The sequence below is a fragment of the Podarcis melisellensis genome (assembly GCF_964234715.1).
Source record: "Podarcis melisellensis genome assembly, chromosome: 7".
In the NCBI taxonomy this organism is placed as follows: Eukaryota; Metazoa; Chordata; class Lepidosauria; order Squamata; family Lacertidae; genus Podarcis; species Podarcis melisellensis.
Window position 1 is genome coordinate 46921734 of NC_138539.1, and position 27466 is coordinate 46949199.

General features: G+C 38.2%; 1 protein-coding gene and 1 long non-coding RNA gene across 26 annotated transcripts in view; one reads left to right on the forward strand and one right to left on the reverse strand.

Annotated features, from left to right (window-relative positions):
• The first annotated feature begins 292 nt into the window (after nt 1–292).
• Nucleotides 293–26718, forward strand: LOC309373701. Of its 2 annotated transcripts, XR_014170132.1 has the most exons (4): nt 293–690; nt 11813–11927; nt 24281–24472; nt 26604–26718. It is a non-coding gene; the product is annotated as an uncharacterized lncRNA (long non-coding RNA). The 2 variants fall into 2 exon arrangements; XR_014170133.1 differs by lacking the exon at nt 24281–24472 and having other exon boundaries at nt 294–690; nt 26604–26700.
• The window catches only part of EPB41L3 (erythrocyte membrane protein band 4.1 like 3), a 126367-nt gene continuing 103099 nt past the window's right edge, over nt 4199–27466 (reverse strand). For 8 of the 24 annotated variants that reach the window (XM_081918006.1, XM_081918024.1, XM_081918003.1 and 5 more), the window contains exons 13-26: nt 26209–26772; nt 21186–21239; nt 19410–19445; nt 19213–19278; nt 18380–18571; nt 17464–17538; nt 14409–15125; nt 13783–13905; nt 12908–13291; nt 11778–11909; nt 11073–11171; nt 10019–10099; nt 9638–9754; nt 4199–8090 (exon numbers count right to left, since the gene is read on the reverse strand). In XM_081918006.1, coding sequence (XP_081774132.1) covers nt 9644–9754; nt 10019–10099; nt 11073–11171; nt 11778–11909; nt 12908–13291; nt 13783–13905; nt 14409–15125; nt 17464–17538; nt 18380–18571; nt 19213–19278; nt 19410–19445; nt 21186–21239; nt 26209–26772 — 2634 coding nt within the window. In that variant the 3' untranslated portion in view covers nt 4199–8090; nt 9638–9643. The remainder of the gene's footprint in view (nt 8091–9637; nt 9755–10018; nt 10100–11072; nt 11172–11777; nt 11910–12907; nt 13292–13782; nt 13906–14408; nt 15126–17463; nt 17539–18379; nt 18572–19212; nt 19279–19409; nt 19446–21185; nt 21240–26208; nt 26773–27466) is intronic. The other 16 variants (XM_081918004.1, XM_081918025.1, XM_081918008.1 and 13 more) reach the window with 13 other exon arrangements.

Sequence of the window (27466 nt, forward strand, 5' to 3'; positions counted from 1 at the left end):
GAACGTGCATGCGCGGTGCGAGCAGGGCGCGCCCCCCGCAGGGAGAGAGCGAGAGAGAGGAGGGGGCGGGTGCTCCGATGAGGAGGGAGGCCGCTCATTCGCGCAGGTGGCCTGGAGGGGGCAGAACGGGGAGCCCGACCAGCCATTCTGAGGCGGCCTCGGCGGGCTCACGCACACAGGAGGGCCGACGCCGCGCGTCGCCATGGACGGGGCCGCGCCGAGAGTTGAAGCGGCCTCGGGAACCATATTAAAGTGCGTGCGCGCGTGCGCGTCTCTCGCTCCCATTCTCTCCAGAGAGAAGCGTCTTGTCTGCCTGGGCGTGTGAGCGCGCGCGCGCCATTGCTCGCCGGTGTGATGTCAGAGCGAGCGGTTACGTGGGAGGGCGGCAGTGCCCGCTTTTCCCTTCGCTGAGGGAAGCGTAACAAAGCCGCGGGCTGAAAGCCCCGAGTCTCTCGCGGCTATTGCAGTCGAAATCCTCCCCAACACATATCCACGGCTGTGCTATCCGGGTCTTTGTGTCTCCCCGCTTCGCCTGCATCTGCCGTTAAATCTGAGGGGGCAGAGCGGGCCGCGCGCACTTCGCGCCCTTTCGCGGAGGTTTGGGCTCCTCAGACTTGCCTCCTTTTCTTTCCGGTGAATATGCTCGTTTTTCTCCCGCTGCCCAAGAGAAAGAGAGCCTTGTATGTATGTGTTCGTGTGCTGCGAATACAGTATTAAAAAGATAAAAAGCACGAGTTTCCTGGTTGGGAGGACCTAACTAGACTTACTGAAAATAGTAAGTGTGGTAGTGTGGTATTCCAACAATAACAATTGCTTGCTGCAACCAGGTATTCAGCAGCCCTTACATGTCCTTTTTCCTTGGGTGCAAATTAGTATGTGAATGAAAGCTTTAAGGCTGATGAGCCACTAGTGCTCGATCCAGGTTTTGCGAGGCCCTTGAGCAACAATACCTCAAATATCTGACCTTGTGCGTTCTTTCAAGATATAGTAATCCTAATCCTCCACGTCCAAAATCGTCTAGTGGTTATTTCCTCCTTCCTGGGGCTGAATCTATCCATATTTTAAGTTGGCCCCCTATTAACTGGCTAGAGTTCGGTGGCAGAGCATATGCTGTGCATGCAGAAGGTCCCTGACATTTACTGGTTTTTAAATTTATGTATATTTATTAAATTTGTATACCGCCTTTTATCCAAAGACCACAGGTTGGTTCACAACATAAAAATACTAAATGAGAATACTAAATATGTAACAAACAACAAAAACAAATCAGTAACCCCCACTTCCACAAATGTGTTTAAAAACCGTAGATGGTTTATTTACCCAAAGGAGAAACATTTTCAACTGGCACCTAAAGATAATGTAATGAAGGTGAGCCTCTCTGGGGAGAGCATTCCACAAGCAGTGAGCCACCTCAGAAAAGGTCCGATTGCTACGTATTTTCAAAAGCTCTTTGACCAGTGAAATTTTTTTTGCTGTGAAATCATTTGGAAGCAAAGCCATAGACTTTCAGTTTTGCTATTTAAAGCTGAAACAGGTGAATTTTGTGAAGACCTTTCCCCAGAATAGTGATTGAGGTTTACCCTAGTGCAGAACTGGTCCTGTTTAGTATGAGATTGTTGTATGTTAGGGGTTGTATGTTTAATCGTAGAATCTCATAATTGTAGAGTTGGAAGGGACCATGATCATGCAACCCCCTGCAATGCAGGACTCTCTTTCCCAGTGTGGTGCTTGAATCCTTGACCCTGAGGTTAAGAGTATTCATGCGGTACCAACTGAACTAAAGCTCAGTGTAGAATAGAGAGGTGGTAGAAGGACTGGCTGAGCATTCAGATTCTCATCTGGCCACACTTGCTTTAATAGGACTGTATGCTAATTTTTAAGTGGGACTTTATTTTAAAATACAGGTTTTCCCCCACTGTACTTATTTTGTTTCCTGTTGTCTCTTGAACGTAGGGCTATTGCACACATTGAGAAAGCATTACAGCTGTTTCTGTCAGATTTTTGAAGTGTAATTCATGTACAGTATCTAATACCATGAAAAACACCTTATGAATTATCAACTTGCCTTGTGTTTTGGACACAATAAAAGGTTGGAGTCCATGTTTTGTTGCTTTCTGAATGAAGTTGAAGTAGCTGGGGTCTATGTAGATTGGGTACAATTCTATGAACCCGTAATGAAACCACACTGAACATGGTGGGGCTTGTTGCAAAAAATAATAAAATGCATAAGAATAAATTATTAGAGAGCCAGGCACCGCCCCACACATTGTGAAATGCTGCCTTGAGTCTCCCGGAACCTAGTCTAACAATTATAAGCATTTCACTACATTGGCTTTCTTAAGTACATGGACCTTGTTTTATTGTTTAATAATTATTATATACCGCTTCCAAAGCAGAGAACGTGCAGTATGCATGCTAAATAAAAGGCACTGGATTGTGGCCTTCTGTTTCAAGTTATGATTCTCTCACATACTCTCCAAATGTCCTGATTTTCCGGGGCAGTCCCAGAATAATGAAAGCCATTCTGGATTTTGATTTGATCCCAGAATGTTCCTTTTACCTCTGCTAGTGTTGCTGTTGCTGAGCTCGGGGAGTAGGATGAGCTGGCACTTGTCCCGAGTCACGACAGTGGGGGTGGCGAGGGAGCATCCAATTGCCTCTCTGTGGCTGTTACTGCTGGCCTCCTTCATTGGGCTGGAGAGTGGACCCAGACCTGCATGATACGCCAGCTCTGAGTGGCAGGCAGTGGGCAGGGCTGCCCTGGGTGGGAAGAAAGTTATAGTGGAGTGGAGATTGAAGTCTTGATTTTTTTAAAAAAAATGCTTTGTGTGGCAGCGTCTAATCTTGCCCCCTTCTAAAATTTATAAAATCAGGATTAAGTGGTTTTCTCAGAACAGTGGAGGGTGTGTGTGCTGTGTCCCATTGGTGTAGTGGTGGTAGCATTTTCCCTTCTTCTGATATGGAATGCTGTGGTGAGGGGACAAAAATGGGGAGCTGTTAAGGGTCAGGTGGCGGGAAGTGAGAAATGTCCTTATTTTCATCTGAGGAATGTTAGACGGTATGTTCTCATGCTGCCATTTAATAACTATACCCTTCCATTTTGGAATAACCAGAATTTTTTATTTTATTTTGCGGCAATCATTTATGGCTATTTTAATATAAATATGAGTAGAGACAGGAATTCTGACAGAAGGTGGGGCAGGAGAGGCAGAAGATTGCAAATACAGCCCTTACAAGAAAATTAGTTGTGATCTAAAGGATCAGTTATATGCAGAAATGGAGAATTGGTGGAGCAGGAAACTGCTGAACTGGCAGTAGAAGAAGGAGGGTTTGGGAACATGGACAAAGGATAAAGACAGTGTCTATGGCCAGAGGAAGGATGGGATAAAAACCGGAAGAAAACATAAAAGGACTTGGCTTAAAAAGACCCAAACCCAGAAAAATGTGACCAGTTCAAATATGCAGTTTTGGGTTGATCACAATTATCCAGTTTATTAAATGATTTCTTCATGAAGAAAGCTAAGATTCAGTTTTTAAAGCTGACCTTCAACATATAAATGCACATTTTAAAATGCTTATATTCCTTCAGATTAGTTTCTTTCATAGTCTCAGGGTTTAGAAACATGACTGTTAATTTGTTTCTAGGAGTATTTTATTTAATTTATTGAATTTATATACTGCCCTACACCTGCAAGTCTCAGACTGGAACATGTTGATTCAGAATTCAAAATGCAACATGTTGCATTTCAGTTCTCCCATTCTGGCTGTAGCCTTTCAGGATGCCAGAAATCTCACTCAATTGCTTTTAGGGCATTTTTATAAGAAAACAAGAATTTGCTATCCTTTCTTCCATGTGCATGCAAATGTACTTTTCACCTGGGGTCTGTGGATCCTGGCGACTATATGTAGACATGTACATATGCTGTATGTATTTGCTGACACACCCCCAATTTTACTACTCTCTGGCTATGTGGCATGACCCTTTATCATAATAAGGCAAAACTGACAACCCACAGTGCTGCATCTTCAGAAATTATGATCCCTGTTGTAATTAGAAGATTTGCCCTTGTATAGTTGTGTGTAAGAATGATGCCTTCAAACAAGGCTAGTCTTGTTACAGTTAGTTTGTATGGATCACTACATGCATAAGAGCTGGATGAAGACCAACAAACAAGAAAAGACTGAGACAAAAGGCAGCTGTTAGAAACAGGCAAGAGCTTTTTATTTCATCTGGCACAGGATTAGGCAGTCAACCCAAAAAACAATCTATCAAAAAGAAACATTTATTTCCCAGGAAGTACCCCCACACAAAGTTCACTAACATTGAGCCATCATTGTGCACTTCATTCTTATTCTAGCAGTGAGTACCCCTTTGAAGTAGAGAAATCTTATAAATCAATGAATTAGCTTTTGATAGCGTTCTTATTTTGATATGCCATGCTAAAATGTAGGCAATGTAGCAATAATCTTGGACAGAAGGTTACTGTCCAAGCACAAATTCTGTGCAGAACAATACAGAACAACCCTATGCACGCTTACTCAGAAGTAAACACCACTGTGTTTGGTGGGGCTTTTCCCCTAAGTTGTGTGCTTAGGATTGCATCCTTTGGGTGGATTCTGATGCCGTGCTTCAAAATAATGATGATGATACTATTGCTTGTGTAGTGCAGCTTTCCCAAGCCTGGTACTCTCCAAGTGTTTGGACTACAATTACCATTTCCCCCAATTATTCAACATTGTGACTATGCCTGATGGGAGTTGTAGTCCAAAACATCGGAGACTAGGTAGGGGAAGCCTGGTGTAGTGGCAACTGAAGGTATAACTTTGTCACACGAACCACTGTTTGATTGTCTGAAAGAAGCTGATACTGTTTTTCACTATGACCTGACCTAGTTCTGGGAATCCACCTTTCAGCCACTTAAAAATAACTTTCCCCACATTTTAATAGCAAGTTTGAAACTGAGCTATGTGAATGTGTTGTTACAAATGGAATAGTGGACCTGTTCAAGGAAAGATACTTTTATCATGGGACATATCAGTTAAACTGACCAAGTAGTACTTATTTATTTTTTTGGCCGTTTTATAACCCACTCTTCATTAAAATCAATATGAAAGGCTTACAAAGCAAATATTGTGACAATGGAAAAGGAATCTGGTTTCAGAATCTATTTTTAAAAGCTTGATGCCTTAACAAGGAGCATGGTCTCCTATCCCATCAACAGCTGCCACAGGTAAAAAGCTGATTTGGCATTCACAGAAATGTAAGATTATACTTGGATACTCTATTCCAAAACAGCACAATATGACAAGGGAAAGAAACAGATAATCTAAAGCCTCACATAACTAATCAATCTATGCTTGTTCACTATGTAACAGAAGATGATTGTGCTGGAAGGAACAAGTTAAATATGCAAATAGGAAATCTTCAACAATAAATTAATTTAAAATGATTGGATGAGGGCTGCTTCCTACATTATAGGAGGAAGAGAGTTCCTGTGAGTCAGGTAGGAGTGGAAACACAACATAGTAATGTCTGTATTAATTATGTAGGATAGTAGAAAGTGCACCAACTTACATGTGTTATTAGAGTAAAAGAAACACTTTACAGCACAATCATATGCACATTTAGAAGTAAATCCCATTGTGTTCAATGCAATCAGAATTGCATTCTTATACAGAAAGCTACCTATTCAACTGGGAATGTATTTTGCAAAATTTTCAATGTTGTGCATTACCTGATCGTGATTTTCACTGGGTTAGCTAAGTATATTAGCTATTTCTCCATGATATTTACAGATATAGGAGTCACTTATTAAAATACGCCTATTGATAGAATATGGAAGATAGTTCCAAGAAGAAGGTCCCAAAGACAAGACAAAACCTTCATCCCAATTGAAAGCTTTGTAGGAGCTGCAGTGAACAAAGGGGACACAAGGATGGAGCTGTCCCCAGCATATTGGGCATCAATGAAATGGCTAGCAAACCCATCCCAGCCTGTGGATGTGTACAGGGCCAGTGGCAGATTTGTGACCTAGCTGAGAGAATGTGACACCAACTGTGAGCTAGACATAAAGCAGCCATTATTTATCTTGCTCCTGGCCATTGGAATCACAGAAAATGTGATGGCCATGTATTAGCTCGCTCATAGGTGCCAGTTTATACTATCAACCACCATGCATTCCAGCTGGGTCACAAGCCCATGGTGGCCCTGCGTACTCCTATAGATGATCACTGGGGTGGAGTGAGCACCTAAACTTGGCCTGAGATTCCACACATGCAAACACTACTGGACAATGGTTCTTAATTTTTATATAATTTATCTATAGATTATTTTCTCTTGATATATACTCTTTAAAAATATTTTTTTTTTACTTTTGATCTGTGCTAACGAGTCAGTTTTACTTCACAGAAGCTCCTACCACTCAATTCAGTTGGAAATCTGTGAATTTGGCCTTTATCAGTAAAAATAGCCATACAGATGGCCGTTTATGTATTTCAAAGGCTAAAAAATAGACTTTCATTTTTTCCTTCAGTGAAAGGATACCATGAATGAACTGTGAATAGAAAGCTAAATCAAAACAGTAAAGGACATGACCCAGCCCAAATTAAGTAGTTTTAAGTCCCACAGCTTTTAGCAAGAGAACATGAAACACACTTAACTCTCTTATTGGAATGGAACTTAGAAGTGCTTAACTATGGCTAGATTGTGCCCAGATTATTTGCTGAAACAAATAGTGCTCTAAAGTTTTAGAATAGAAAATATAATATATATATATTTAAGCTAATACTCAAAAATAGTTAGCTGGTTGTACTATTACCTTTCGCTAACATGAAGCACATTACAGAGCTAAATTTCACACAAGAAATTAGAGGGCACCTATTGTATGTGCAAAAATTGTACAGAAGGAATATATTTGTACAATATTTCTTTAGGCTTGCTCTTCTATTTGTACCCATCTAAACACCATATTGTGGTCAATTGAAAGAATGTCTCTGTAATGCACATTAAAATGCCTGTTACATTAAACAAATGGTATTGATGTTTGAATACAGAAAACATGTTTTTTAGACATAGACAAATACAAATTTTGGTGCGTTTACCACTTTTATTTCACTATGCAGAAACATACATTCACCATGTGTTGTGATGTGACTGACAGTGTAATGAAGACAGTATCCCTCAAGTGAATGTGATAACCAATACCAAATAATGTTTAGTAGGTGTTCTGTACAGTTTAAGGCTTAACTCTGACCTAGGAAATGCTGACCAGACTCTGAAAATAAACATTTTTCTCTGAGAACAGAAGGGAAATCAATACAAAAAATGTCAAAAAATCAGACTAATATTTCTGAAATGGTAAGGAAAACACAAATTTTCTTTAAAATAACCACAACGTAATTTATAGAATGAGGGTTTGTGAAGGGTGACTGAATTTCTAATTTTAAAGTCTGAACAATGCTAAAATTATTACTATCTATTAAAGGTCTCAAACCAGGTAAACAAAGCACATTTTGTAAGCATTTAAATAAGATTAGCGATTTGCCATTGTTTATTGGACAAGAGTAATAAAACCAGATGAAAACAATTATATGATTCAAGTTGTTTACTGAACAGTGTGTGTTATTGGCACATCTAACGTGATAAAACATTATACACAGTACCTATACAGCTTCTAGCATTTCAGGGCAATCTTCACTTACCCTAAACAAAAGTTTTGCCACCTAAGAAACTGTGGTTTGTTTAGATTTTCAATAACTGAAGGCATGAACTGATTCATGTGTAGCATGAGATCACTGTTTTATATTGTTGATGAACGTGCAGGTATAGATGGAAACTTAGTTTAGGAAAATTAAAACGCTGTGTTTTTTGTAATTTGTTCATTGCTTCATGCAAATATTGGGTTGCTAATGCTGATTCAGATTGCTGTAAATGGGACGATATTTCTGCCAGTGTCTTTAGTAACAATCAAGATTGATTCTTCCACATTGAAAATTTCTCTGGAGAGATGCAAGCCTGCTGGATTAGAACCAAGATTGTAGGTTCTGGTATTCCCACGTATGACTGAATTCATAAGGAAGCTACTTTATTCCTGCAGTAGAGAGAGTGTAGTTAAGATCTGGAAGCAACTGATTTAAAGCAGTAAATAAAACAAAAGTATTACAATGATTGCCACTAAAATTAAGACCAGATTCAAAGCCAATTGCAGTTAATGAGATTATAATTTGTATGAGGAATGTTTCAGGCTTATATGCTTTTTTTCTAGAACAATATACAGAATACATTAAATTATTCTTGAATTAATTTAAGATTCTGAGCTTTATGAAGACAGGGATCTATCTTTTAAAAAATGATTAGATGACAGTAGACAAAACAAAGCCCTTGGATATTTTAGATCAATAAAAAGATATGCAAATAAAATTGGCATCTCAATTATTTAAAGAGTTTAAAAACAGGGAAGGAGCTACAGTACAGTAGTAAATCACATACTCTGCACGGAGAAGAACTCAAATTCAATCCCTGGTATCTCCTATTGAAGGAACTAAGGAGATAGGCTAGAAAGACCCTGCTTGAGACCCCAGGAAAGTCAATGAGTACTAGGCCAGGTGGACCAATGGTCAGATTCCGTAAGGTATATTGAATTGAAAGAATTGTTGAATGTTCAGAACAGAAAATTATCTTTAGCTCTCATTTTACTAAATGGGCCTAACTAATTTTACTAATGTTTTTTCTTTATCAGGTACTGATCTACTGGCCCTGCCTTTCACCTCAGAACAGCTTTGTCTCCTCTTCTCTATCATTACCACACTTCTAGTCAGCAGTTTGTAAATCTGCTAAGGCTACACGATGCACTGTCCTAATATTCCATATGAAAACATAATTTATATCATGATTTGTCAATACTTGTTGCTTGAAAATTATGCTGTCGATTAAGAAAAGCAGAAAAGTCTTTTTCCCCTCCTTTTTTTTGCACACAACATTCAAAGCCACCTACAGATGATATAGTAATAAGAGCTCTTGCATAGCATGTTAGTATGCACAATATATTCTAGCACATGCATTCAGTAACTGACACATTTTCAAGATGCCCATTTAGCCAGAATTTGTCAGCATGCCTTTATTGAATTGCAGCAATTAGAAAAACTATGAATGTCTCTCTTCAAGAAATAATGTAATTATTTGGGACAAACACAAACAGAGACAAAGACATTCATACCAGCACTTATTTCTCAGTAAAACCGAGAAAATGATATAATTTAAATGAAATGTCAACCATACCTGAACAGCTTTGCCCTAAAAGTCTAATATTTGTATGACATTATTTTATGAAATGCTTCCCTTCCCCCACAAGCCAAATGCATATTTCAGCTTTGGAAATTACAGAGCAAGATACTGGATTGCGGAAAATGCATAGCAACTAGCAAGCAGACAGAAGCAAATGGGTTTCTTCTATTTCTCTAACTGGCATAAATAGGGAGAGGGAGAGAAAGCTCTGCCCCCAAAACAACTTTCAGAATCACTGTTTTCACAAATGCCAGAGAGAATAAATAGAAAGGGTTAGAGATGAACTATGAAGGAAGAAATGATCTTTGACACATGCCAGCCCACGAGTGCCTGGGAAAAATCTCATCTTCTTACCTGTGATCAATCCTCCCCATCTTCAGGTGTGATTTCTGTTTCTTTATGTACCACTACTTTGGTCACTGACATGTCAGGGTGCTGCTCTTTGGCCTCTTTAATTGCCTGAGCCAGCGCCTAGCCCAAGGAAACCACAGAAGGGCAAAAACAAGAAGGAGGTGGAACATGCATGATCAGTAGCAAGGTGAAGAGAGATTCATGATAAATTACACAATTTGCAAATGAGGAAAAGTGATTCAAAATTGGAATTTCATCTTTGATCTAAGTACTAATAATCCAGTTTAATTTAAAGGCATGCCAGTACTAATACTGCTTTTTTTGGTTTACAGTTAAAAACAGCAGATTAGCTTACAGATAGTTTAGTTGCTTTATAGATCATACCTGATCATGGTCAATGTCTGCATCGCCTGTGATGACTATTCGCTTTTCAATTCTTGTTTCTGATATGCCTCCTTTCACTGTCTAAAGGGAAGGAACAAATGTAGGCTTCAAATAAAACATACTTTTTGCTATTCAAAGAAGGGGAAAATCCTTATTTGAGTTTTGCTGAAAGAAATGTATGTTGAGTGTTTCAAAATGGTTGACATCAATTATAAATGTATTTCTGTAGAATCTGTATCTAATATATATTTAGTATTGTTGCTTGTTTGTTTGTGATGCAGTTTTGGACACCTCTTAATATATTGCAACCAAATTTTGCATAATAGTTCCTGAGATAAAGGAGCAGTTTTGCTTTTCTGCTAAATGTTCATCCTGGATCAGTACAGCAATCACTCTGTGCTACACCTTTCATTTTTCCATCATCATCGTTGTTGCTGTTGCTGCTGCTGCTGCTGCATTTATTAGTTGCTTTATACTGAAATAAATAGCTCAAAGTGACTGAACAGAATAAAATACAAACTAATAAAATGTATTAAAAAGTATATGGTCCAGGGAAAGTGGGGAGGGTACTCTGTGTAACTGTTCACAATGGACCACTGCTTCTTTTCCATTCTGTATTGGCACTAAAAGCCACAATACATCTTATTCTTTGTCAGCTATTTTGTGTAAACAAAAACAGACATTATAATTACAAATAATTACAAATGAACTGTGTGGTTGTTGCTTGTGCCTGTAAGCATATGAGATAATAATGGTTATTACTGGTCACTACTGAATTCTTCAGAATTAAGCCAAGACAGGTCATTGCAATAACATCTGAGATGCACAACTGTTTCTAGTAAATATCCCTAAATCAACTGCTTGGTGAATATGCATGTAAGATGCAATATGACGTGTGTGTATAGACACAGCAGCAGATCTGGCACTCTTTAAGTCATTCCTGAAATAATTAATTAAAAACTTTATTGAAAAAAATAAAAATTATTACCAAACACAGAGCTTTGTCTTCCAAAACAAATACATATTTGAGAAAGCAGAGTTCTGAGAAACTTACTTTAGTGATATGTGTAGTAGTTGTAGTACTGGTAGTTTCAGATGTGATGGTCTGTGCGCTCATCAGAACTCCTGGTTCAGAGTCAGCACTAGGATCCGCCTAAAACAAGCAAGCAACTATTACCCTAATGTGATGAAAATATTGTTAATCATCTGAATGTATTAGTGTACAGTGGGAAAATACTCATTTAACCTGGGATTTAAAAGGCTACAATTTTTAGTACCGAAACACAGAGGGAATGGCAATTGTCTTATCATTGAAAACCAAATAATGTATCACAGGGCAAACAGCTTCCTTATTATTTTAATATAATTAACATACCATTCATCTTTTACTCCTGCTAGCTTGATTGTGAGTCATAATTAGGAATATGTTGCATGCATTCTATGCAAATTGGAATAAACCCTTGAATAAGCCTTTGAAAGCTTGATATGAAACTAACTTGACAATTGAAATATAAAGTTTAATCTGTATCCTTTCTTAAATATTTATTTCTTTAGCACAAACATGCCAATATTATCCAAAGTGTATTCTAAATTATTTTTTAAAAAAACAAAAATGGGATTTACAGCACCAGTTAGGACGTTCAAAATTATATTGGAGGTCTCTTAGTCCAGATTCAATTAGATTTTGTACACACATTGCATTGGCTTTGGTATGTCGCTACTACCACCTTCATAGCATCTGTGTTATGTTATGTCTCACCTCTGAGGACTCATATGTAATGGTTTTTGTTTCAGTATGAACGATGGGCACTTCCTTCATAGAAATTTCCAACTTCTCCCCACCTGAAGAAACACTGCCAAAACTGACTGACTCAGTCTTCACAATTGGTGACTGTTGCAATGAAAAAAGGTAATTGTATGATATATCAAAGTAGTTCATGTTTTGTAGTAATTGCAAAGGAAAAATGTAAAAGAAATGCCCTCTGCTACAGCAAGGGAAAAAGGATCTCTATTATACAGAAAGAAATACTCAGAAACATATCATAAGCACTTTAAAGTACTATTTATATCTCTTTCAGGACTATACTTATTTGGAGCCATCTTTAGAAAATAGGCAGCTATGGACTTTTCATACCTTAATTTTCATTTTGTTGTAGCCCAGACTAGCTTAAACTTATTTTCTTTCACTAACATATGCCATGTGTAATCAAAACCCATGTTTATACCCATAGCAATTTAAAAATGTTTATACCCATAGATGGGGGATTCTTATTAATGAGCTGAGAAATCTATACAGTAGAGACCATTCTTCGCAACTTTGACAAGTATATCTAGTGCCTAAATAAAGTGACAGATCTTGATGTTTCCAGGGAACAGCCAGCAATATCCTTAGGCTCAGGACCAGGTAAGATCCATTGCAGTACCAACATGGATAGTCCCTGATCCTCAGCACTATGGAATCTTCTTTATAAACTGCATGATGCCCAAAGAACAATAGAATAAAATAAATGAATCCAGCAACAAGCCTCAAGGCTGCCATGCAAGGGGGAAAACATGGACTGCATCATGAGACATTTGCTACACAGAACACACACCATCATGTAGGAGAACAGCTTGTACACCATGTGAATATTGCCACATGTATTTCATCTCATGAACATGCAGTGCTAATTGCATGCAATTGTGTACATGTGGTCTAAACTCAACTTTTTTACATGGAAGCCATCGCAGCTAGGAAACCATCACACATGACGTCATTTAAGGTGAGAAACAAACTGCTTACAATAACCATCTAGCATTTGTTTTAACACTTCGTTAGTGAATCTGATTTAAAGAGGACACAAATGTATGCTTTTGTGCAGAATTGGCTGCTCAGATATTTTTAGTTACCTCAAAAAGAGGTTTTCTTTCCAGTGCATCCAAAGCATGGGCTGCTGCACTCGCCTCCTGATCGTGAGATACAGTAGCAGTTTCTTCCTGTTTGGTTAAAGCTTTTTCAGCCTCCTGCATCTTTTCCTCTTTAGCCCCCTCAGTCACAGCAGAGCCCTCCTTCCCTTTGATGCTAGAAGCCACATGCGATTTTGCCTCTGCTGTAGTATCCAGCTGAACGCCAGCCAATTTAGCAGCATCCCCACTTGCATGCACACTCATCACATGTCTCTCCTCCACCATTACAGTTTCCTGCACAACCTTCTTCACAGCCTCCTGTTGCTTCTCCTCCTCTGTCTTCTTCTCACTAGAACGTGTCTCCTGATCGGTTTTAGCTTCTGTTCTCTGCAGGGAAAAGAAATTAATATCAAAAGCTAATGTGGCGTATAACTACAATGCTAAAGCGTATTAGTCTTGGCCAATTTTTCTTTGTTTTGCTTGCTTTTTTCCATTATACAGGGTGTTTGCTTGAGTTCTCATAAAACTGGATAGTGGTACAAAAGTTAACAGAATGTAATTTATCCTCATTTGAAATATTCATTTAAAGTCTCAGTGTACTTCCAATATATTAAACAGCTCAGAAGGAAACAACAGTAAATACCCGGTTGTTCTTTTCAGGGTTTTATGTGTGATCTAAATTGAGGGGAAAGCTAACCAGCATATGGTGTTATATTTTCCATGCAGATTTTGAAGATAGTAATGTATATAAAGTAACACTAGTACACCTACGTGCAAAATAAAAATCCAACTATCACCACAAAGTTTTTTTTTAAAAAATCCCCAGTCCCATCAGGGTAAAATAATAATAAAATCTAAAGATGGAATCAAATGGCCACCTGTGCCCAGCTATGTGAAGTAGATGTAACCCCTCCTATGAACTCAGTTGGTTTTCTTGCAGACTCTATTAAAGTGAAGATATCTGAACCATCCAGAGCTTTTTCACCGGAGAGCTGTTTTGTCTAAATGGACAGAAAAATGTAGAGTCACAGACAAGCACAAACACACAAATAGAAGCAGATACGCACTCGCACGCACACACATACACACACATTATGTTAATAGACAAAAACAGACAGACAAAGGAAAGGAGGTAAAGTGGCAGGGATACAGAGAGGAAAATAATGGGAAAATAAATTAGCACAAGTCTGTAATGACTATAAGCAGTAATCTAAAATTAAAAAAACAAAGTTGTTAGCATTAGGATTTTGCTGGTCTTGTGAAGTATTTCCCCCCTTCCAAAACAAGCCATAGCAGCATACTACTGTTCAGTAACACTGAAAGCCTAAAAATGCCTGGTTTGTATTGTGTTAATTGGCTTAAACCATGAGGAAATAATAAGAAGCTGGGTTGGCTGTTGTCAACATAAAGCCAGGCAGCAAAAGGGCCGAAAGGCAGGGTAGTGAGGGTATTGCCTAAAGAAGTCATGCTTTTATCTTTAAGCTGTGGCAAAGTTGCATGTTACCACTACTCTTGATGCTGATGATTCAGTAACATAGTGAGCAGTAGCAATGGTCAAGGGTGGTTCTCTGGAATACTTCCACTCAGATATACTCTTTTCTTTCCGACCAAATGCCTCTCCTTTTAGTCTTTCACTGTCAAGAGGTTTCTCAGCTCTGGAAATCTGTATGTTGCCCAGTGTATCGCGCAACTGCAAATCCTGGTCCATCTTTAAGGTCTTCTTCAAACTTTCGTCTTCAGGGCTCTGCAGCCGGGAGTCTGTCTCTTTAATAGGTGTCAAAGATTCAGATACCCTTCTTTTTGAATCAGATAATTTTCTGGCTCTCTCATCAGTAATTGGTTCTAGAATTTCATATTCTGCTACTACGGGAATGATTTTCACAGATTCTGGCACTGCCCTTTCCATTTTTTGAAATGCTTCGAGTGATGATGGCGCAATTTTTTCTCCCTCTTTTACTTTAGTGGTCATGGTTAGAATTTTCCCAGAAACAGTATCGTAGGATTTTCCTAAGGTGTACATTTTCTGCTTATTGTAGTCTTTCGACTGCAATTCACCTTCCAAGTCCTCAAAGCTCTGTATGTCAGTGGATTTTAAAAGCTTGCCAGGGATGTCACCAGTTTTACTGCTCACAGTCATTACTTTGTATGTCACAATGGTTTTCGATTCACCATCAACTACCTCAGTGGGTACTTTGTCTACAATAACCCAATCCTCAGTGCCCTATATTTGAAATATAAAAGCTAAATTAGAACTAGTGGTTTACCTTTGTGTTAGGAAACTAAAATATAATACCTTTTAAGAAAGTACAATAGCCATCTAGAGATGATATACATTTTATCCTGTGTAGTTTTCAAAAGTCTGTAGGCATCTTAAGTATTTCAACTTGTAGAAACTAAACTTAACAACATAAGTAATATAAGAAGGAACATCATATTATTATTCCTAAACAAATTTACTTAAAATATATTGACTACTGAAAATATTGTATATTGCAGGGTAGTCTTATCAGAAGTTATTTACAATATTGTACAGTTTTCTATTCGGTATACAATACATTCTAAGGATTCAGTCCCAAACATGCATATTTAGAATATGTAGCAATGTAATAATTTGCACTTACTTCCAGCAATAATTTTTTAAAACCGGTGTGCAAGTATTACAGAGTTTGAATGAGACAAACTGGATCCTTGTTTGCTGAGAAGTGGTCAACATAATCTCCCTCTTGCAACTTAACCTTTAGTTACACTGGCTAGGGGAGAAGTCTACAAGTTGCTCTACATTACTTTTTAAAGAATATTCACAAAGGCATGATCCTTTCTCACATGAGCACAGAAGCGATTCTCATAAATTTATTTTCCCCCTTTCCCCAAACATGACTGCATGAGAAATGACCTAGGACAGCACTAGGATAGGGATCACCAACGTGGCACCTGAAAAGTTATTGAGCGGTGTCCCTAACAGGGGCCCCAGATTTTGAGCTTTCATTTTTTTTTTTTAAAAAGGTAAGTCTCTATCCTTCCTAGAAAGAAAGTTATGAAGCAAAATGTGTAGATAGCCTTCTATGTGATTTATGTGTAATTAGCCAACCTGTCAGTGTTTCTAGTCAATGTGTGAATTCAGAGTGGTTTTGGTAAGTGAGTTGTTTGAACACCAGGCAATAGGAATATCTGGAACTGAGGAATCTCTGGAATCTCTAAAGAACTGCTTTTCCCCCCTTCTCCTTTGCACACTTTTCCTGCTTTGTCTTATTTTACAGGGTTTTTGGAATCCGTATAGCTTGCTCTTTACTCTTTTCTTAGCAATCAGTATGAATATTTTCTGTGGTAGTTTCATCTGAGATCAGGTACTCCCTGGAAGTTATTTTCTGCAAATATTATTGAGCTATAAGTACAGATGGAAGTTAAAGAATCCTTTCCTCAAGTGGCAAATACAAAATGTGAAAACTCTGCAAAGAACCTTAGGACTCAAACTCAATGTACTCATTCACTGTATAGTTAATTGGCCTCCACAGTCACAGACTCATTGTTAAAACCGTGTTTATGGAAGACAATCTTACACGGCTACGAGTGATCGCCAAAGAAGAAGAAGAAGAGTTAACTTACAGTACAGTGATAAATTTGTCTACTCAAAAGTAGGTCTCATTGTGTTTAATGGAGCTTGCACCCAAGTAAGTGGATAGAGGAGAGCAGCTGAGGCTTTGGTTTAGTTTATAATTGGGTGAAACAGGGTTAATGTGCCTTTCAGCTGTATCTCCACAACCAGGACCAGTAGGACATAGCTGACTTCCTGTGATAAGCATGAGGTTGTTAGGGGAAAGGAGAGAGAAGCAACAATGACTGCACCCTCTCTAATTTTGTGTTATGCCACGTCCCCATGGCATCCATTTCATCACTGGCACCCAGAGCACTCTCCCAAAATTCAGGTGTCCAAACTGGCTGGCCATCCTTGCCTTAGGGCAGACTGGGGCTTAGCTTACACACAAATATGCCATTAAGGAATTATGCCCTCTGAAGCTTGAATAACTTGACCAAGCATAGAGAGAGAGGCGAGCGAGGTTATAAGTATGTGCGCAACCTTTCCCTGTAAGCCTCTCTCCCTGCCTGGATATATTCACATGTGGAAGAACAAGAAGAGAAAATTGACTCTTGAATCCTAGGAGGATCTTTGATTGGGGGCACTATACTTGCATACTGACAGATATTGACGATAAACATTAACATCTGGCAGCAACCAGTGAATGTTTTCAAACATGTATGATAATGAGAATATTCATGAAGAAGGTGGGATTGGATATGAACCACACCCCTTACAGATAAACACAGCATAGTATTTTCAATGAGACATTTACACATGCAAATGCAAACTAAGGGATTCTAAGCTGCAGATCTCACGACCTTTGCAATGTATTCATTTAATCTTGCATTCTGCTTGAAAATTTTACCTGCTACTGACTTTTTAAAGTAGAAAATTGCTTAGAAAAAGGAGTATGGTGTGTTTATCAAGCCAGTGCCACAAAATGTGGCCTGTTTGAATCATAAGAAAGTGTGCTGCTTTTTACCTGAGAATCAAGGTATGCAGTGCTTTCCTTCTGCAAAAATATACGCTTTTCAGATTTCTCTCTCTCTTCTTTGGTCTAATGAATAAGAGGGAATGGACATAAATCTATCACCTTTAATAAACACGCCTTATCTTTTCACTTGCTAAGGCACAAGTATCATCATCATCATTCCCTGCCCATCTCGCTGTGTTTCCCCAGTCACTTACTGAGCTATCTTGCTTAACAAGCAAAGGAGAAAACTGATTTTTGAGCAATGTGGGGAGAGAAGCAAGTCCATCATTTCAGATGCTGGCTTTAACAGCTCATCTTAGGTAGAATTAGCCATTCTTAAGTGCGTTGATTTCAGAGGTCTAAGGGATGCCTAATTCTGCACAGGATCATTATATGGGACTTTGCACAGTGCCTGCAGACGTTCCTAAAATTATGAATGAAAACAGGATGCAAACTAATTCCCTGTCAGCAGTCTGTAACTAATCTTCATCTGCTACCAGTTACCTTATGGGGGGTGTTTCTTCTACAGGGCCATAGGTCTCCCTACAGTGGAGGTGGGGAGGCATGTAGGAGACTGGTCCCCTGAGGGTTTGCAACAAATAATGATCTTGACTGAGTTATGTTTTGTATATGTTATGAATTCAGGAACAGGAATCCTCTATGCTTGGCTGATCTGTGACCAATTTACCTCCTAGTTTTGCTTGGTAGAATAATAAAATTCTACCATCTTTCTTTTCATTCAGTTACCAAAAACAATAATATTTTTGTTTCATATCTTTAGCATATCTTGCCAATTTTGTACCCTAACTGGTATTTATGGCAACCTAATTTAACATATGCATTTTTTTAATTGAAATTGGTTGGCCTATTAAGCACGCATGAAAGTTTTACTGGACAGTTAAAGGTTGAAGGACAGAAAGATCACCTCTTCAGGCACAAGTGGTTCAATCATAGGAGCTTCTTCATGTCTTGCAGCAAGCCGGACTGGTGATGTAGAAAGCCTCTTCTCCCATTCATTGGTCCCTGAGGTATCTGCGGAAGTTTCCAAGAATGTCCGTTTCAGCTCACTTATATTGGTCTGGTGTTTCATCAGGTCTTCCTGGTTTTTATCTAGTTCCTGAAAAGAAAAAAGAAAAACAGCATTTAAAAAAAAACCTACTTTATCTAAATTGACAAGATATAAAAAAAAAAACAAGTCATGTGCGTTAGTCAGCAAAAGAAGCCTTGACAAGATTATGTCTCACAACACTAACACAACACTCTCGGGAAACTGGTGTTTCAAAGGATAGTTACATATAAACTCTTAGGACACTTTGCACATAGCATGGTGGCAAACTCGCCCTTGCCGCTCAGGGTACACTTGTGAGGGATCTCTGCAGTCAGTCCCAGCTCCCTGGCAAGTTTACCTCTATTAACAGGCATTTCTACTTTGTGTTTTTACACATATGTGGAAAAGATTTTATAGGCTCACTTCAAAATGCAATGTGTAAAGTGGTCCTATCAAATATTCTTAGGATGGTCAGATTTTATACACATTCTACCTGTTAAGGTACATCTACATACCCCTGATCTACATATATACAAACACAGTCCTAAACAACAGTGTAACAGAAGGTCATAATCTTAGGAGAGAGAGGGGCATTTGATTTATTAGCAAGTGAAAATACACATCTCATGCATCAGAGTGCAGATCCACAGCTTAACCACTATATTCAAACCACAAGGAGAGTACATGCACTGGTATATACCAATACCAACCTCTAACATAAGATTACTATGTTTGACATACACATTTTCACCCTTTATGCGCTTAATCAGACTATTCTGAAAAAATTGAAAGAGAAAGGGAGAAGTAAGGGCCATAGTACTGAAGGGATACAAAATGCTGTTCTGGTTAAATTGGTAGAGGAAGAGTACCAACAATTAAGCATAATACAAGCCATTCTTCCACCTACCTGTGCCTTGAGATCACCATCTTCTTCTTGATCAGACTGTTAATATAGGAAAGATTGGGAAAAATACTTTATGTCTACAATAATTATAATAGCTTTTTAAAGTGATTCGTATACATTATCTCAATAATCTGGTCTTATAGAACATGGATGTGCACACTGCAGTGTACCTCAGACACTCAAATAAGGAAGTTATGGTTTAAATAACTTGGATAAGTGAATTCCAAAAGTGTACAGTGAATTTTATGGTGCTGATTGGCTTATTTTGTTTTACATTTGTATTGTTAATTGGAATTTTCATATTGTTTGTACAGTGGGATTCTTGAGTGAGGGGTAGACTAGATTGCACTGAAGCAGGTTTTGAATAAACACCAACTATTCAGTGAAATGCAAATAAGCTCCTCTCTACCTTCATAGTTTTGGACAGTAAAATAGTATTCATATTTTTATTTGGTATGGGGTTTTTAAAATCTTAAGATAACACTGAGGCAGATGGTTCATTCTGTCTGAACATTCAGAAGAAGGATCGAACAGGCTTCCTAAATTAGGAAGGTATTTAGAAGCTGGAGACTATGGGCTGAATTCAGACTTCCTGTGAGTGGACTTCCCAGGGGCTGAGGAGGTGTTTCATGTGCCAGAAATAGAAATCAAATGTGAGAGCATTCAGCACAGTAGCCCCTGTATTATGGAACACGGTCACAGTGGAGTTGGGGCAGGTGTCAACATTGTATGAATTTGGGTGTGCTATGAAAATTCAGCAAAAAAATAAAATTAAAGAATGCTAATTTTATGTGGTTGCTTTTAATCAGTGCTTTTTGTTGACATAGTGCTCACTTATGGATTACCATCACTTCTTTTTTTGCTACAGATGGCACTTTTATCAATGTTCAGGTACTGGCACCTCATTCCCCCTCACCCCAAAAGCACTGGTTTTATTTATTATGTATGCTGTTCTATTTTTTATTTTGCGGTAAATCATTTAGGAGAACTCTGATTATAGGCAATTCACTGTCTGTATTTGTGTGCAAGCTATAGTTCAGAAGCCAAGTAATGCTACTATATGAATTAGTTACTTTGCATCAGGTTGCTTTGCTATTGTTTTATTTCTATGTACTATGTTTCTTTTAGTCTAAAATACACAACAAAGGATATCTGAAACACTGAGTTTTTAAAAAAACGCCACAGAAACAAAATGGCCTAGGATGATAGGAGTAGGCTTCACTCTCAGAAGCTGAAGAATAAAGGGCAGAGAAATGCAATCCTTCCCATGCGAACCCTTTAAGATTCATATAAGTGAATGTCATTCGCTAAGGGAAAAAGCTGCCCTCCATGCATGAGACTGACAGGAATCCCATTGTGAAGTTACTGTGTTTCTTGGTGCACAGCATACAGAGATGCACTGTATCTTACAGGAACCATTCAGTATACAAACTCTGACTCCACCCCCTCACCTTAGCTCATCATGATCATAGGCATTTTGCTAGTGTTTTATGTATTTGGGCTCCAATATCTGGATACTACATACATGAATAGCATCCAACTGCAGCTTTTCTAATTAGTACTTGTACTTTTGAAATGAAAAGCTGCAAATCTTTCACGTATGCAAAATGTGTGTGGGTATGTATTGTGTATTCATGTATCAGATCCTGAGCCCATATTGTGTTGAAAAGGGTGTTCGATTCCATGAATAATAGGCAAACCAGTGCTAATGTGCAAGATCTGATGGGAGAAGGTACATGATACACTCTTTGGCAACTATGTGATATCAACTGTACAAACCTCTGTGGCAGTGGTTTCCCCATCCGCTGCAGTATCTGTCCTTTCACTGTCAGTCTGTTTTGTTATACAAGTAACCGGGTTCCAATGGGTAAGCAGGAATAAAGAATAAACCCAGTTTGTAAGTAAACACAAGTCAGAGGTTGATTTGCCAAGTCTACATCCCTGTGAACTGCACTTGAGTTGCTTTTCAAACTATAGACACTTTAAAAGAAGCAAAATCAGAAAAAAACAGACCAGACTCAGAGGAAGGCTCAAGGCATACTGTACAAAGAATATGGCTTTTGATTTAAGACATTATTAGCCAAACAAAATCGTACCAGAAAAATTATGTAAGTGTAGCTTTTAATTCTACTGAGGAAAGCCAGGTGGCTTTAACAAGAAGTAAAACTTCCAAAAGCAATTAGTCCAACTACAATGCACAAGAAGTATGTTTTTAATGAAAAATTAGAAAAATGTTGGTAGTTTATTGAGTTCATATTTGAAAAGGGAAAAAAGCAGAAATAAATTTGTTTGTATATATACATATACATAGCTACTTTAACAGTCACCTGACTTTCAGCCCCTCATTTGTACAGATTTTATTTTCCTCACATATAAAAAAGGGTATAAGGCTGTCTGCATTACCAAAGTGTTTCAAGAGATGGGTTAAATGTAACAGAATCTGCTATTCTTTCTTTGAGAGAATTGCAATTCTCAACCAACATATGAGATGCTGATACCAATTCTAACACTGTAAGGACATATTTAAAAATAAAAAAGACAAAAAGACTTTCCATTCCAATTTACAAAACATGACAATTATCTTTTAAAAAATAAAATAATAATGACATTTAGTAGGTACAAATGATCCAAGTGAAACAAAGCACAGCATTATCCATCCTAATCTACTGGTAACTAAGAATGTATCAAGAACATCTTTGTTATTAGTGCCTGAAAATGAATTACTACATCCAGGTATTATCATCTTTTTAAAAGTTGATGAGGTATTGGGATGGGGTTAGGGAAATATTTCAGATTTTACAAATAGTGAACTTTTAAAAAAAATCCTAGATATTTCACACACTTTAAATTATATTCTTGCCGTGTTAGGATCATTAAATAGGCAACAAAACTGGATTCCGGAAGCCCTTATGGCTGCAAAGAGGCTTATACAGTATTTCAAAGATTGATGGATAGATTCCTGCCACCCACTACTCAGTGGTCTTACTGGCCTTTCTGTGTTCTGAATTTATTTCTTATGATCCTTGCTCTTGTTTATATATCTATTTGGACAAATATTAATATATTTGTAAGTTCAGCCCAGACACTGAGGTCCAGTTCTGAGGGCCTTCTGGCAGTTCCCTCATTGTGAGAAGTGAAGTTACAGGGAACCAGGCAGAGAGCCTTGGAGCATCCACCCACTAAAACACCCTCCCATCAGTTGCCGAGAGATAAACAATTATACATCCTTCCATAGAGATCAGAAGGCAGCCCTGTATCAGGAAGTTTTTAATGTTTAAGTGTGTGTGTGTGTGTGTGTGTGTATTCTGTTGGAAGCTGCCCAGAGTGGCTGGTGCAACCCAGTCAGATGGATGGGGTACAAGTAATAATTTAATGGTATTATAAGTTAAGAATGGGAGATTCTTTTTATAGTTACTGCGACAATATTTTACACTTTTTGTATTTGCAGAATAAAAATATATATAAAGGAAAACCAAATTATTTTCATAAAAGGAAAGCTGTATGGTAGCTCAGCACAATATAAAGCTTCCATTCTCATCAGTACCGGTTTTGCCAGGCAACACAATGTTGTAAGAATATGTTAGATAGTTTCTGATGGCACCATGCCAGTTGTGTCCAACACTGAGTACAATAAATATTTCAAGGGCTTGAATAATCTGTAAAAAGATAATGTGTGAGCAATGTCAGGCTCCAAGAAGATATTCTGAAAAAGTAGAGATTCTCACAGTCACTCAACTTGCTACAGTAAACTGGTAGGCTGTTTGGTTTGATCAGCATGAAGGGTACATGTACTTATATATTCCCTATCTTGTACTGGGCTTGACCTAGACTGGGACCCCATCCCCATGTATTTGAAAGGGAAATGCATGCAACAAACAAACAGAAAGTCACCAACTCAGCACACACATACCCTTAATACTTGAAAAATATTTTTCACCCAGGAAACCATACCGCAAAACAAAAGCATGATTTCCTTTCCTTTCTGAAGTTAAGCTGGTCCAGGTCTGATCAGTGCCTGAGGCAGTCCACATGGAGGCCACATTTACATCTTATGTCCCACGATATAAGAATGGTGAAATATAAATAGAAGTTAGATACAAGTCCAGGAGTCAGCAGCAGGCCTGGATCTATACCAAGGGAAAATTTTCACTTAAGCAATATCCCTTTCATGCTAATGCCTGTGCTGCCTGGGGCTCAAAGGATGTAGACCAAAACATTTGGTGGACGCCATGTTGTGGGAGCCTGTTGTTCAGATCACTTAGCAAGGCAAAGTTCAGTAGTGAGTTTGTGAATGGCAGAACTAATAGATTTGTGTTACATATTTAGTATGACACTATTCTATAACACTAATTAAAATGATTTGCATATATTAATTGTCACTGGGGTTCACATGAAACCATCTACTATATTGACAACTTTTTTTAAAAAAAAATCAACTAACCCATTTTATTAAACAAAATAAAATTGAAAGTAACAGGCTGCCGTTCTATACACACTTACCTGGAAGTATGTCCCATTGAACTCAGTGGGGCTTACTTCTGAGTAGACATGTACAGGTTGCACTGATAGCGAGTTTTACATGGGTGGGTTAATTTTAAACGATGAATAATTTAAGTATTTCTTCTGGTGTAAAATACTTACTGTAACTCTATAAAGACTGATTTTGGCTTCCTTCTATCAGGGTATGAGTAACCATATGCCAAGTATGCTGGTGGGCAGGGTCTTAGGAATACTGGTAATTACCGGTAACCCTGCAGTATAAAGTGCTATTTTCTGCACAGGAAACCAGAAGCAATATCTCTAGAAATGCCTTTCAACTAATTTTAGAGGCAATGTTCAAAATGGAGACTCTATCCCCTCCAAGTCCTTTACAGCTTTTATCAATTGAAGCAAGAATCTGAATGCTAAATTGTATGTCTGTGGATGAAGCACACTCAAGGTCTAAAATACAAAGCTAACAAGTTGCTAGCTGAGTGAAGAAAGCAAACCAATGCAAAACAGTAAAATGAAATCTCAAGGGGCCTCAAGAAAAGCAGGTTTCCCCAGGAGCAGGAAGTTGTAAAAGGGTAAGCAGATAATCACTGACCAGCATTAATTTTGAATGGTATACTACTGTGCTGGAACTAACAGAATGAAATAGCCTTTTCAAAGAAAATGTAAAATAGCTTCAAAATACAGAAAATTCCAGCCACCTGTTTTCTAACTTGTCATAGTAACTGCTGTGTTTTGTTTTGCTGGTGTAATGCAGACATGCCCAAGTTTGAAATAAAGTAAACTTTCATGCAGTATGTCCAACAAGAGAAGCACCCTGGATTAGGCACAAGTCTGTATAAATCTATTAAAGAAGTCCTGGCCCTGAGATTATTATAGCGCTGGTTCACATACAATGCCAGAATTTGGTATCATACATGTGAGCTTAATCCTTGTGAACCCTGACCCCCATCCCACTCTTTTCCTCCCACTGTGCACTTCATGTCAATTATTTACTTTAACTTTGGTGTAAATCTTTGTTATAGTATCTGAACTGGCAAAATATAGTTTGCCCTATCTTCCAAATGAGGATTGATCCTGGTTTGTTGGAGAAACACAACCATAGTCTTCCAATTCAGATATCCTAGGAAACAATTATTTGGACTAAAGCAAAAGTAGGAAATTGAAGTGGTGGACAAAAGAAGGGGGAGGAAGTGTGCAAACAGAAGACTAATTAACATAATACCTAACCATGCTTTGACTCTACATCTGAACCAAGCCAGTTTCAAAAACCTTTCATATCCAACCCAATCCTATACATTTTTACTTAGAAGTAAGTAATGTTGACTTCATTGGAAATTAACTGACAAGTTAGGTTTGGAATGAACTCTAAAAAACATTATCCTGATGTCACAAAAAGGGGTGTGTTCTGGATTGCAGCCTGATTAACCTAAATATTGTTATATTTTTACTTGGAGAATACAACATATTAATATGATTGTTACTATTGTTATTCGCAAGGTAATATAAATGGCAAATTCTGTTTAAGATTTTATGCCAGTACAAAAAATGACCAGATCTATGGGCAGAAGATTGTCATCCCTTTTAACTGTAATGTCCTTGAAAACAACAATTTATGGATAATTTATTGCCAGTCTAGACTATTTCCTTGCTAAACATACTGGAAAGTGCTCTTCACTGTGATTATAGAAAGCATTAATTTTGGCAGTAAGTGAAGCATAGCACATGGTACCACAAGATAACTGATAGTTATATTTTCTGTGGGGACTATTTTATTCATTCAGTGGGTCTATTTAATGAAACACCAGCTGGATTTACAGGAAAGAAGTTCTAATACCCACAATGAAATAACAAACACCTCAAAGATTCAATGTATTTTATTGATGCTGAGAGACTGGCTTGGTGTCTTACAAAAATAAAAGGCTACTCAAACAATTCAGACCTAATTTTAATTCTTACCTACTACAAATGTATAGTTGGAATATATTGTGTTCCTAATTACTTACTCTTGGGTGGCACTGAAACCTGTAAAATAGATTTTGGATGTACAAGTACAAGAGACAGCTAGTTAAAAGTTCTTGAGTCTTAGAATAAGGTTAAAAAAGTTGATACCACTACTTCATAAATATAGCATTGTGCCTAACCCTGAGGCTCAAACTACACTCAACACAACAAAAATTAAAAAATTCTGAACATATCAGCACAGACAGAAATGAGGCTCTGAAAGTAGGACCACTATTGCAGCATTCTAACACTCTTTAGGACTGAAGCAATGAACACCAAAAAGTGTGTTCTGTGCCGAGGTACACACCTCTTCCTCTGAACTGTCACTCAGGTCATTGTCAAGTGAAGCACTCAAGGAGGCCGCCTTGGGCTCCAGGTAGCAGAGGCACATAGCCAGAGGAAAGGAGAGAGTGAGAGCGTATGGCACTGAGAAAGAGGCAGAAAGCAGAAAGAAAAAGATGAAGAGGAAACAAGGCACAAGGGATGGTGAGCGAATGGGAAGGAAGTGCTGCACACTTTCTGGCAGAAAGTTGGTTTCAGAGAGATTAGGAAAGGATAAGTAGCCATCATCATCCAGGAGTGTGGGGAATGATTCTGGAAGTTGCAAGGAGAAGGAAAACAATGTCCCGCCTTTACCAGCCTTTTGTTTATAGCTGAAGGCCATATCTTGTTCAACTGAGCAAACTCTTCCTTTTCTTTCAGAGTCCAACTCAGACTCGTCAGGCTTTTGAACAGTGCTTTTAGATGACTTGCAATCTAATGGTTTTCGACCACTCTCCTTACATCTCCTACGGGGCTTTGTCGAAGATGCAAAGGGACCAGATTGTGAGGATGGTGAGGTATGTAATGGATCTGTACCAAGCAAAGGTGGCTGATGAAAAAGAAGAAAGAGCAGCAAACAAAGTGCAAGAGCAAAAGGACAAAAGAAAATTGTAATTAGTTAATTTCCTCTGTATATAAAAAGTTAATTACATAAGTTTTAAAAAACCAAATTTATTCACTGGATTAAATTCCCTTGCCACATGCCATAGCTATTCAAATGAAGGAGAGCAGTCCAATAACACAAATTCGAAGGTCAATGTGTCTGTTAACAGTATTAGACATCTTATAATTTAAAATATTCAAATGTACATATTCGGTAGAAACCCAGCTACTACATTTGGTTAATAAACTAGATATTCTTAAACATGAAAGCTCAATTGAGATAGTCACCCAAACCATGATTTGAAAAAAATGGAATTGTGTTATAGACCAGATGTGAGGAACCTTTGGCCCTTCAGATTTTCTTAACTGCAACACTCATCAACCCCAGCAAGCATGGGCAATACCCAGGGTTGATAGGAGCTGTAGTAGCAGAACATCTGGAGGGCCAAAGGTTTTCCATATCTGCTACAAACCTTCATAGTCCTTCATCACCTTGGTACATGCACCAATTCCCTCTTCCATTTCCAGTCTGCTCTAATCCTATTTTACTATAACATACCTATTTACACATCAAAGCAAGTGCCAATTGTAAACCAGGCCATGGTTTACAAACCCACTTCAATCCCATGGTTTGGAGGGTT